The sequence below is a fragment of the Sceloporus undulatus genome, chromosome 7 (genome assembly GCF_019175285.1).
Source record: "Sceloporus undulatus isolate JIND9_A2432 ecotype Alabama chromosome 7, SceUnd_v1.1, whole genome shotgun sequence".
Classification (NCBI taxonomy): domain Eukaryota; kingdom Metazoa; phylum Chordata; class Lepidosauria; order Squamata; family Phrynosomatidae; genus Sceloporus; species Sceloporus undulatus.
This window is the reverse complement of record NC_056528.1, coordinates 18,263,157-18,276,013: the sequence shown is the minus strand read 5'-3', so window position 1 is coordinate 18,276,013 and position 12,857 is coordinate 18,263,157. Positions and strand designations below refer to the sequence as shown.

Genomic DNA, 12,857 nt, shown 5'->3' with positions numbered 1-12,857 from the left:
CGCGTGTTTGCATCTCACATGCCAGCCGTCAGCTGTGCGCCACCACACTTGTGGCCTTCTACTGACACCTGTCATGATGACTGCAATGGGAGAGCCATTTGGGCATTTAAACTTTAATACACACTCCCCCAAATTTCACCCCAACCAGTTGTCTTGTTTGGAGGACACAAGAACCAGAGAAACTGGGAGCCCCACTGCAACTCGGTGTTCTCCAGATCTCTCTGAGATTTGCTCTTTCTCCTTTTCCTTCTCTTTCTCCTTCTCCTTTTCCTTCTCTTTCTCCTTCTTCTTTTCCTTCTCAGCTGTCTCTTCCCCAGCAAAAGCATCGTCCTCCTTCCAATGGGTTCTCTGGTTGCCAAGTTGCTCCTGCCAACAGTCAGCAGCCTGGCTTTCCTCCCGACAATCAGCATTGCAGCCAAGAGGCAATTCCACATGGAAGCCATGGTCTATTTCTTCACCATGTTCTTTGTATCGGTAAGAATCTCATTTCCACCTCCTCCCGACCCACCTCCCCAACCAACTCCCATTCCCAATTATCTTCTTATGATAAGAGATCTTTTTAAGTGGGGCAGGAGAGGGAGAGAATTGACTGTGTTTATCGTATGTATATTTTAGATATGCATAAGAAATCTTAAAGCTGGACTCCTTTTTCATGATCTTTTGGCCCTAGGGCTGCTATATCTCGGGGTCAGGTCCAGAGACTTCAGTTTTCAGGAGCCATTTCCAGGCAGGAGATGAAAATGCAAATTCTCCAGTTTTGTGAGAAGAAAGGGCTTGGTGCAAATCTCCAGCTCAGCTACAAAAGCAGCAGCTTGCTATATTTTTCCACGGCTTAACTGATTTGTTGATGCCACTTGCAAAGACTCTCCAGGGAGGGACTCTACTGACTTAATACTTTATCACATGGGGGAAAGCAGGGCTTTGAACTAACATTATCCCAGGAAAATTGCATGAGCGTGGTGAAAATTTTCACACAAGTTGCGATTAAAGAGGCAATGATCAGGTAATAACCAGCAACAAATTATTCACAAGATCACAGGATTTTCACGGGGTAATGTCCGTTTAAACCCCTGATTTCCCCTGTGTGATAAAGTTCTAGTTTGCTTCTTCCTTGTGCCAGGACTCATCCTCTGCTCTGCTCTGCATCCTTCTTCTGCTTAGAAGCAAACAGGCTAGATGAAGTATTCCTCATCCCACCTCCCTAAGGCTGCTGCCACACTGCAGAATAAATGCAGTATAAGAATGCTTTGACTGTCATGGCCCTGTCCTAGAGAATCCTGGGATCTGTAGGCATTCTCTAACTAGCTCACCCCAAACAGACTCCTGATTCTGGATTCACGCTCTTTATTCTTGCTGCAGAATTCAAAGATATAGCTGTGTTAGTCTGCAGAATCAGTATATATAGAGAGATCTTGGACCACCTTTGAGACTAACTGGAAGAAAGAAGTTGGCTTCTGAATTACTTCCTCCATCTGAGTTACTTCCTCAGATGCATTGGGTGGAGTGGAAAGCCAGGGACAAACCTATATATGCCCTTGGTATGTGAGAATGTCAATTCAGATTTGAAATCTTTTGGGTATGGAAATGAGATGGCAAGTCCAATTTTTTTCTTCTCGCTGTTTCGCATATATTTCTAACCCTGCTATTTTGTATTTCACAACCAGTCGGGTTTTCTTTGACGAAATTTGCTCTCATGTCCAGCTGGGCCTCCAGCTGCATATTAAAACGAATAGAATTGAGGGTGGAGAGAAAGGAAGAGAGATGCAGCTGCTGGTAACCTTTCGGCCAGGTTCTTCTGCGGCTGTGGCTGTGACCCAAGGGAAAGTAGCCCCATCTCTGCTTCCAGCCTACAGTCCTCCTCCTCCTCTTTCTTTTCCCCAACAGGAAATTCTTCAGACCAGCGAAAGCACGTGGAACCCCAGACAAGTGCTCCTGCAACAGCCAGAAACATCTGTGCATATAGTCTGCCTCCCTCCTTTGCGTTACCAGATTTCTCAGTTATCCACTCATACACACCCATAGCCTCCAACGTTTCACAGATGCAAACCCGGACAAGCAGGGCCGACCGACATCAGAGTGGGGTCAAGAGGGCAAAAGTTATGAATGAGGAAAGACACGCAAGCTAAGAAAGGTTGCAGCAGTTTGCTTTTGCCCAAGCCTACCGGGGAAGAGGGGAACATTCGACTCCCTCCTCTCCCCTTGTCCATGCAAACTGCTTTTACAATTCAAACTTCCATTTGAAGTAAGCAATACAAGCCATATAATCTTGCAAACACAGGACTGTGGCTTCTTTGAATGAGTCCACCTGTAGTTTTGTTCTTCTCTTTTTCCACTGCCTTCCACATTACCAACAATTATTCTCCAAGTTTCTCCTTCATTTTTTCATCCTACACATTTCCCCTATGCCTTTGTATGTGCTTTTATCTATGTTTGGGTGGAATTCTGTTGGCGCCTTACACAAGCATCAGTCCTCCTACCAAAGTGGTTGGATATTTTTCTCTAGTACATTCATTGCAAGGTTGCAAGACTGGAGCTGTGTGATGCGACACCATTGCAAATGGATGTGCATTATGCATGGATGTGTGTGCTAATTTGGATTACGTGTGCATTCTGCTTGCATTAAAGTGTTTCTGACTTATAGCAACCCTATCATGGGTTTTCTTGGCAAGCTTTGTTCAGGGGAGGTTTGCCATTACCTTCCCTGAGGCTGAGAGAATGTGACTTGCCCAAAGTCACCCACCGGGTTTCATGGCCGAACTGGGAATCAGACCTGGTCTTCAGAGTTGTAGTCCAACACTCAAACCACAAAAATCCATATAGCCATAACCAAATGACTTTTAAGCTTTCTTAATTGAGACTAACAAGAGAGCTGTGACCCGTCAAATAAAACCTTCGATGTAACATGCAATCTTTCAGAATGTCTAAAATGTTAGCAAATGATATTAACAAGGACAAGAACAGTAAGAATCCTCTGCCTTCACTTGGCTCCTGAATCCTGGCTTTGCTTCCAGACTTCAGCAGACTTTAACAAGCAAGCAGGATAAAATATGGCTTTGGGGGCTAGAACGAAACGTCCTCTGCAAGAACACTGATCCTGTAATGCTGGGACCGGACCACCAACTCTGACGTCTGCATTGACTCCAGTCCAAAGAGGTCGTCTGCAGCAAGCAAAAGCCTCGGACGTCCCATTCTAACCTTTATATGCTCCTGCATGCCCTCCAACTGTCCCAACATGGCAGGGAAAGTCCCAAATAATCCTCTGCCATCCCACTTTCCCAGCAGCTTTTAAAATGTCCCGGTTCCTCTCACCTCCTCCCACTTTCGGTCTCCAGCTGGATTGTTTCTGCAGTGTATTTTGGACCTCAGTTCAACATAGAAAAGCAGCAGGGAGGAAAGAGAGGAAGGAGGAGAATATTGCCTTTCCCAGTTAGCTCAGGCAAAAGCAAACTGCTGTGGATTCTTCTAACTTTTGCCATCCTGACCACACTGCAATGTTGCAATGTTGCAACACATGTACTGGTTTTCATCTTGAAATGTTGGAGGATGTGTATTTTCATTTGCAAAAGCAGTTTGCACTCAATTGACTCAGCAGCAGGGAAAGGAATAGAGGGGAAATCTTGCCTTTCCCTGTAGACTCAAGCAAAAGCAAACTGCATGCAGCCTCTTCCAGCTTGTAGTGTTATTGGTCTTTTTACTGCTACAGTGGTACCCCGGGATACGAATGCGCCGCCTTACGAAATTTCCGGGTTACGAAAAAAAATCCATAGAAAAAAACTGTTCCGGGTTACGAAGGTTATTTCGGGTTACGAAAAATTTTTTGGTGCTTTTCGGCGCTTTTTCGCATGAAATCGCGGCTTTCGCTATTAGCGCCTATGGCTTTTTCGGCTTACGAAGGATTTCGGGTTACGAACGCGGCGGCGGAACGAATTAAATTCGTAACCCGGGGTACCACTGTATTTTTATACAGCTAGTGGTTTCTTTTATTGCAATTTTGAAGTTATAGAAACAATATATTAATTAAAGCAACTCTTATCCGTTCGATTGCTTCAATATAACTTTTGAGAAAGGCAGGAAAACTTTGCTAGTGGCTTTTAAAGTGGTTTTAACTGTTGCTACATTTAAAACCCCATGACTTAGGGTCTCCATAAGTCGGAAACAACTTGAAGGTACACAACAACAACAACAACAACAACAACAACAACAAGCATTTAATATGTTCCTGTTTAGTTGAAATTATATAATTTTTTAATCTGGAAGTGTTTGCAATTGTTTCTTTTGTACACTCCCCTAAAATCTTATGACAAAGGGCATGACTGAAGTGCATGTATCTATCTATCTATCTATCTATCTATCTATACAAAATACTGGCCAGAAATAAGAAAACGGACTAAGCAAACATACAAATGATTTCCCAACAGATTTACCATGCGTGCGACGGACCTGGTTTAGCCATTCTCTGTTTCATGCAATACGATCTCCTGGAGTATTTCAGCATTTATGGGACCGCTTTATCCATGTGGGTGTCACTGATAGGTAAGGAATTCAATTGATTTTTCTTGGAGGAGAGCTGCAATGCTGAGATATATTTGGAGCGCTAAGGATCATGGTTGCAGCTGAAGAAAGCTAGCTGTAACAAAAAGTAATATGGAAGAACATTTCTCTTCTTTTCAGAGAGAGATTGGTTTTCTCAAGAACCGTCTGAGGAATCATCTAAACTTACAGTGATCCCCAAACTTTGGTCCTCCAGATGTTTTGGACTTCATCTCCCAAAATCCTTGACAGCTGGCCAAGCTGTCTTGGGGCTTCTAGGAGCTGAACTCCAAAACAACTGGGGGACCAGTGTTTGGGAATCACGGACCTAAAGACAGGAGGAAGGAGGAAAACATCTCTCTTGTTCTTGCCACCTTGTGAAGCACTGCAGGCATATTAGTAAGGCAATACAGGGATGGCCAGGAGTTGCATATGCACCTTGCCAGCCATAAAAGACTGGGAAGTTGGTGCGATAGATGATACAGTAGAAAAGTAGAACTGCGTAGCTTGGTTGCTGAGAGATGGTGAATCTCAGCCACATGAGATAGTATCCAAAGGGAGCCAAGAACGAGCCAAGGCTGTTCAAGAACAGTTCCCTGTTGTAATTCCTCACCGCACTAGAGATCACTTGTTACCCAAAGAAAGATGGGGAGACTGGGATGTTTCGACATCTTTAAATGTTCGGGGAATTGCTTAGATCAAGGAGACCAGACTCCCATAGTTCTCAGTAATTTTTACAATTTTACAAACCCTACATATTCCTGGCATTATTGAATACATAGGGATTGTGAATACAAAATTGGCTACAAACATGTAACTCTAAGGGCTCATCTACACTTACCAGAATATTCTGGGCTACTCCCAGAGTATTCTGGCCCCAAATTCTCCTCGAAATCACCTCTTACTTTGCAAGGTTTTGGTTCTTTCTTCAGTGACGATGGATGGCTGCCTTCCCACGCACTTCCCATGCATTACCCAGCTTCACTGCTGAGGTCAGAATAAGGTGCCCAGCAACATTATCGACTCTGGGCGCCTTGTTCTGACTTCAGAGCAACTCATGCCCATAACAGCGGCACCGGGGAATTTGCAGGGATTGCAAGTGAAAAGGGAGCCATCATTGTTGCTGAAACCCTACAGCAATTGGTGAGTTGTTTAAATGTGGATTAGGGGAAGAAGCCCCAAATTGGGAGCAGGCATCATGAAGACAGCCTGGCCCCAATTCAGGGGTTTGCTCCTACGTCGTATAAGCAAGATGCAGTGCACTCAGGGGGAGCTTGGGGTAAATTATCCATGTAGACAAAGCATTCATAAATGTGAATTCCAGGCATTATTTTTTCAGAATTATTTCCCAAAACACTTAAGAATGTGCAAATAACAAGCAAAAGCAGCTCAAAAACAGGTGTTCTCCTATAGCAGGGGGTAAACTACGGAACTGATTTGTCCTCACATACAAGGATGGAATAGTCAACCATTTACCTGCCAAGTATACACACAATCCCCACAGTGCAATAATGGACCTGCTTATTTGGAATTAAATCTAATTTCATTTGGGCTTGGCTCCCAGGTTGAAACAAACGGACCTACAAACCATTCTGTACCTGATCTACTTGAACGTTTCGGTACAGCAGGCACGCTGTTGAAATTAATACCAGATTAGGCCACTCGAAGAAAGCCTGCGATCCAAGGACACCGAAGTTGTGGTGTCTGTCTGGGACGTGAAGAAAACCATGTCGCTTGCAAAGTGTTGAATGCACACGTGTGCGCAGGCAGCCCGAATATTATGGGCTCATTTCCCAGGACTGCAAATCCAGCCACGCCGCAGCTGCGTGAGCGAGAAATGCAGTCAAGCAGCCCACCGGGAACCATAACTTTTATCAGCGATTACCCCATTCTCTGCTCAACGACAGCTTCCAATAATTCATAGCCCCATTGACGAAGTGTGAGTTTGCACACCATGGGCAGGTGCCTGAGGCCGAGAAGCAACCTTGGCCCGTTCTTGAGCCATAGGTTTAAAACATCCCAGAAGATAACCAGATGATCAGGAGGTAGGATGATGAGAATTTTTCTTCCATGTTTATTTAAACCTGAAATCTCATTATCATTGTCCTTTACAACCAAAACTGAAGTTCTTAGGCAATGACATCCCTTTTAAAATAAGCTGGGGATGGTGGTAGACAATGACCAGAAAACTTTGTGTATGTAACTATAGCCAGCCCTCTGTATCCATGGATTTTTTTTCTGTGGCTTGACAATATAATTTGTATAAATTCCAATAAGCAAGTCTTGATTTTGCCATTTTATATCAGGGACACCATTTTACTATGCCATTGTATATAATGGGACTTGAGCACCCACACATTTTGGTATCCATAGGGGTTCCTGGAACCAAACCCCAACAGATACCAAGGTCCCACTGTACCCTTATAGAAGTGGTTGAACGTTTTTTGTCCCATCCACAACATTCTCATTTAGTTTAAGGTTGCCAAAATGGAGTTGTGCGTGGACACTCATTGTGCATGCGTCTGTATGCACATTTGGTTGTGCACTCAGCTGCGCATTTGGGGTCTTGCTTCAGTTTAACCATTTGCCATTTAACCCAAGGGCAGTGTTTAACGCTGCACATGGAGATGTACACTCCGCAAGTCCAATGTAAGATGTTTCTTGAAGTGTACCCTTCAACATTTTGCACTTGGGTACATGTGGCCAAGCAACATCAAAATGTGGTCAAGATTGCAAAAGTGATTTTTGACAAAGAACACACAAGCTAGCAGAGGCTTCAGCCATTTGTGTTTGTCTGATTCTAAAAAGAAGGGCAAGATTTCACCTCTTTTCCTCATTAATGCTGAATTATAACTGAGTGCAAACTGCTTTGGAGCTCTGAACTAAATTTGCAGCAACTGAAATAACCTAAGAGTGGGAGGAAGAGTGCTAAACCAGGACCTTTTAAAAGCTCCTTTAAAGGCTCCCCAGATCCTTTATCATTGATTGTCTATTATTTTGATTGTAAATTAAATCACATTAAACATTAATTTAAAAAATTAATGGCCAACAAAATAAATAACTAAATTTTCTTCCTCAAAAAACCCTACAATATGTAAGTCAGAGTCGATCTGAAGTCACATAAAAGGTAATGGCAACCTTTACCTGTAAGCCATAAAGAACACTTACAACTATTCTTTGTACAAAATAATGCTTGGCACCCAAAAAGTATATCATACTTTACCTCCTCTGTGGTTTGCCTTATTTAGCCCTGGCAGAGTTTGATGAACCAAAGCGGTCAACCTTTGTGATGTTCGGAGTACTCACCATAGCGGTCAGGATCTACCATGACCGGTGGGGATACGGCGTCTATTCAGGACCCATTGGAACAGCTGTCCTCATGATAACAGTGAAATGGGTAAGGTCTTAATGTGGGCACACTCAGTCTAAGATGAGATCGAAGGAGAATTCTAAGAGCCAGTTAGTTTCCACCAATTACAACATACAAATACAATACATCGCAATATGCCATGGTGAAAGAAGTGGGGATGGTTTATTGGTGTCAGTGGCTGACATTTTCCCCTTAAGATGGTGTCAGTGGCTAAACATTTTTCTGTTTGAATGAGAGTATGACAGGAAGGAGGGCATTTGGCAGCCAGGGAGAGGAACACCATCATGGCTCCATGACCTCCAACATTTCAGATATGGAAACCAGAACACATGTGGCTAGGTGACATCCCAGCACAGTCAAGATAGCAAAAGTTACAAATGAGAAAGAACACATAAGTTGGAAGAGGATGCAGCAGTTTGCTTTCATCTGCAGTTACTGGGAAATGCAAAATTGTGCCGAGTTGAGTCCAAACTCCTTTTGCCCTAGTTTGGACTCAGTTGCCGCAATGAAAGTAAGCTGAGGACAAAGGAAGAAAGTGGGAGGAGGAGAGAGGAACTAGGACATTTTAAAAGCAGCTGGGAATGTGGGATGGCAGAGGATTAATGAGAACTGTCCCTCTCAAATTGGAACAGTTGGAAGGAGGTATGTGACCACATTGGTGGTGGCAATAGCAACACAAAAGGAAAGGCCAGAGGAAGAAAAATGCCAAAACAGAGGGAGAGAAACCCCAGACAGAACTGGAAGTTCTCACCACACAGCATTTGACTCAGTCCTAGCATTGGGACATTTAGTTTAGGCCAAAGGTACAAAAAGAAAATTTGGAAGAAAGGAAGAGTTTTGGTACAACAAGGAAAAGATCTCCAACTGGGTGGAAGAGTTTGGACATCTCTCTGGCTTTGGGGGACCCATCATGGGAGAAAAGAAGAAGATATTTATGTATTTGTTTGCTAATTGTTTTGGAATAACTGTTTGTGGACAGAAGCTCTCATCGGCTGTTGTCTCTTTCCAGTTGCAGAAGATGAAAGAGAAGAAAGGGCTGTATCCAGACAAAAGTGTCTACACCCAGCAGATTGGGCCCGGCTTCTGCTTCGGAGCTCTTGCTTTGATGCTGAGGTTCTTTTTCGAGGTATGTTTGCTCTATTTAAAATGGCATGGTGGTTCGAATGTGGGACTATGGCTCTGGAAACCAGGATTCAATTCCCAACTTGGCCATGATTTAATTATATTGCATGGATGATAAAAACCCAGGGTTTCTGGAGCCACCGAGGCGGTGGAAAGAGGGCATGGGAAAACAACAATGTTCCTTTGAGGCCATGTTGGACTCATCCACATCACAAGTTGACAACTCCATCCTCGTATCCTGTCTTGATGAATTACTCCTTCCTGTTTAGCTAGTGAGATAAGATTTGTTGTTGTGTGCCTTCAAAGTCATTTCCGACCTACGGAAACCCTAAGGCAAACCTATCATGGGTTTTGTTTTTTGGGGGGGGGGCTGAGAGTGTATGACTCACTCAAGGTCACCCAATGGGTTTCCATGGCTGAGCAGGGAATCAAACCCTGATCTCCAGGTTCATAGTCCAATGTTCAAACCATTACACCACACTGGCTCACACTAGAGGCAGAATGTTGTTGTTGTTGCGTGCCTTCAACTCATTTCTGACCTATGGGAACACTAAGGTGAATCGAACCCTTATCTCCAGGATCGTAGTCCAATGCTCTTGTTCAGAGGAGGTTAGCCATTGCCTTCCCATGAGGCTAAGTACCATTTAATCTAGTCTGCTTGGTTCTAGGCAGAAGGTGAATGCAGAGCAGTGTGGAAGGTGAGTTCTGGCACTCAAGCAATTGGGAGAGAAGGAAGAAACTAACAATTTCCCCCTTATTTCACCTCACTTAGAAACAGCCCCTTTAGCTAAGGGTCCGCTCTTAATTTCCAAACAGAGAAATATATTTTCTCAACATTGCCTTTTCTCTTTCTCTTTGTGAACATGTGTATTTCTTTGAATCAAAATATGTGCCCAGTCATCTTGATATCTAGGGAACTCACCAGCATCTGTCCCTAGCTCTCAGGTTTTTGCCTGGAAACCTCAAATTTTTGGAAGACCCTAAACTGGCAATTCTAGATCAGGAAGATGAAGCCAATGCCTCTAGCCTGAAGAGGATTTTTTTTGTGGGGGAGAGACTGATGCTGATCCTAGCCAACTTAAATTCATTAATAATGCAATTGTGGGGAAAACTTCTTCCCACTCAAAAAAGAAAACATGCACATCATTAGCAAGAGATTAGTCAAAACCAGAAGGCATTCCACAATTGTAAGAAGGAAAAGTTGCAAATCTTCTGATTCCTGGATGAACCCACCGCTGTCCTCAGCAGCCTAGGAGCAGCGCTACCATTTTAGGTAAGAGGTCCTGAGATTCCTAGCACACAAGCCTGGTTCAAAAGTGTTTTGCAACTGAGTCACCCACAGTCCGCACACTGCTGACGTGGGCCTCATACTCCACTTTCTCCAGTCAGGGATGGCACTCAGCCCGCTGCTGAAAAAAGTAACGCAACCTCCCCTTCCCAGCCCCACATTAATGTCCCATTTGTCACTTCCCTCCCTGTCAAGTTCTTTCCATGACTCTATGGCAAAGCCAAAGGCATCTGGGGAGGAGTGGAAGGTGACAAACAGATGCCTTGGCATGCCCTGAGCTTCCTGGTCACCCTCAATAGGAGTGTTTGTGGGTTCTTGTTGATGTCGTTTCATTGGAGGAGAGATTAGGAGGTTGTCGTTAATGGGATCATTAGGTTTGTGTATTTGTGGCTGCACCTTCAAATTGCCTCCTGGCTTATGGCAATCCTATAAATTTCAGCAGGTTTTCATAAGCAAGGAAGGCTCATAACTTTAGGAATCTGTAGCTATATTTCAGAAATGCAATTCAATGCAAACGAAATTAATTGTGAAGATGCACATCTGGGCACTGCCAAAAGTGCTTCAATGCACAACATGCACTTCTGAGGCACATGAGGTGTTCCTGTTGTGCCCCAGCACTTCCTAGCCAGTGTCCAGATGTCCATTGGGGCCCATTGTGCCATGGATGTGCCCAACACATTGCAATATCGCAGCAGCCCCCTCGTGAATATGGACATTGCAAAACTATTCAATTCAATTTTGCCCACACATGCAAAGGGCCATTTCCAAAGATGTCAGTCCCAAGCACAATGTCAGCAAACCATAATCATAAACAACTCTATTCTTACATCAGTTGCTCTTTCCTCTTCCAGGAATGGGATTATACTTATGTCCACAGCTTCTACCACTGTGCCTTGGCCATGTCTTTTGTCCTTCTCCTGCCCAAAGTGAACAAGAAAGCCGGGAACGGTGGCGCTCCTGCGAAGCTGGACTGTTCAACGCTTTGCTGTTGTGTTTGAAGGTGGGGAAAGGAAGCAGCCCACCAGCTACAGAGACTCTGAGCATGTTGCCTTCACTGTGTGCATGTCCGGTGCCATCCTGCAGAATGTGTGATCATGATAACCAGTTCCACTGGATTGTGGTTTCACCAATGGTGCCGCTGGTAAGATCCTGTACTGTTGTAGCCTCTCAGCTCTGGATCTTTGGTTTGGTTTGGGGTTTTTTTGAGGCCTGTTTGGAATGGTGAGAATGGATTGTCATTGGCTTTTAATGGTGGTCGCAACACATGATTTTTGAGTCAAAACTGATAGGCGAATTGATCATAAATTGATACATGTCAAGAGGTTAGACTGGATGGCCCTTGTGGTATCTTCCAACTCTATGATTCTAAACGTCTTCTGGTCTGTTGCAATACTAAGCTAAGGCTTAATGCCAACATTCCTGGTATAGAATAGGAACTGTCCTTCCCAAAGTCCAGTGCGCTGCCACATACCTTCCAACTGTCTCAATTTGGCAGATACAATCCCAATTAATCCTCTGTCATCCTGCTTTTCCAGATATATTCAAAATGTCCTAGTTTCTCTCTTGCCCCTCTCACTTTCCCCCTTTGCAAACTGAGTGCGAAGGGCAAAAGTAGTTTCTGGAGTGGAGTGCAAAGGATGGGCAAAATTTCATCCTTCCCAGTTGGCTCAGGCAAAAGCAAACTGCTGCCACCTCTCCTTTGTTTGCTCTTCCTCACTCACAACGCTTGTCATTCTGGCCCCTTCATGTTGGTTTGCCATACCTGTCCCAGTCTTCATCTGTGAAAATTGGAGAATAAAGTGCCGTTCCTTGAATGGTATAGCCCCCAAGAGCTCCCTACTTCTTTCCCAGACATGCAGGAGACTACAGCAAAAACCATTGGTTGCCCAGGTCCCCTCTACAAATCCTGGGATTGTTATTTCCTTGTGGCCACAGAGCACTCTGAGAGAGGTGGCTAAATAGCAAAGGCTTGAAATGTGGTCAGAAGAGATTCAGCCAAAGCCAAGGCTCCAGGTAGAGGTGGTGATTCATTTTCAGAGAATCCAGAATGGGATGCAGACTCAAAAGGGGCCTCAGATCAGAAAGGATGCTGAGGGCCAAGAGGAAGTGTGTGCCAGACAGGCTGCATCCACAACTGGCAGTTACCCCTGTGCTAATAAATCAGACATTCAGGAATTGCTGTTCCAATAACTGGCGATTGTAAAAGGACCCGTTTCTCATATTTCCACTCTAAACTGAAAGTTCTTGTTTTCCCCTCCTCTTGGGACAGGATCGTCTGAGCACCTGTGAACCAGGGTTTGGAAAGACACTTATTATGGTAAGTATTAGAGGAAAGGTGGGATATTATTTTATATTTTATATTATTATTATTTTATTATTATTATTATTGACCATGTTATCCCACCTTTCTAAAAACATTAGGACCTCAAGGCAGTTTTGTCATTGTTGTGTGCCTTAAGTCATTTCTGATTTATGGCGATCCACAGGTGAACTTACCCTGGGGTTTTATTGGCAAGATTTGTTCAGAGGGGGTTTGCCATTGCCTTC

At 44.1% G+C, this 12,857-nt stretch overlaps 1 protein-coding gene across 1 annotated transcript; it reads left to right on the top strand.

Moving 5' to 3' along the window:
- Window positions 1–236: 236 nt before the first annotated feature.
- On the top strand, window positions 237–11,308 carry MYMK (myomaker, myoblast fusion factor). The gene is made up of 5 exons (XM_042479858.1): window positions 237–474; window positions 4,419–4,533; window positions 7,779–7,927; window positions 8,910–9,026; window positions 11,162–11,308. The coding sequence occupies exons 1-5, from the start codon at window positions 340–342 to the stop codon at window positions 11,306–11,308; spliced, it is 663 nt and encodes a 220-aa protein (XP_042335792.1). The 5' UTR covers window positions 237–339.
- The last annotated feature ends 1,549 nt before the right edge of the window (window positions 11,309–12,857 follow it).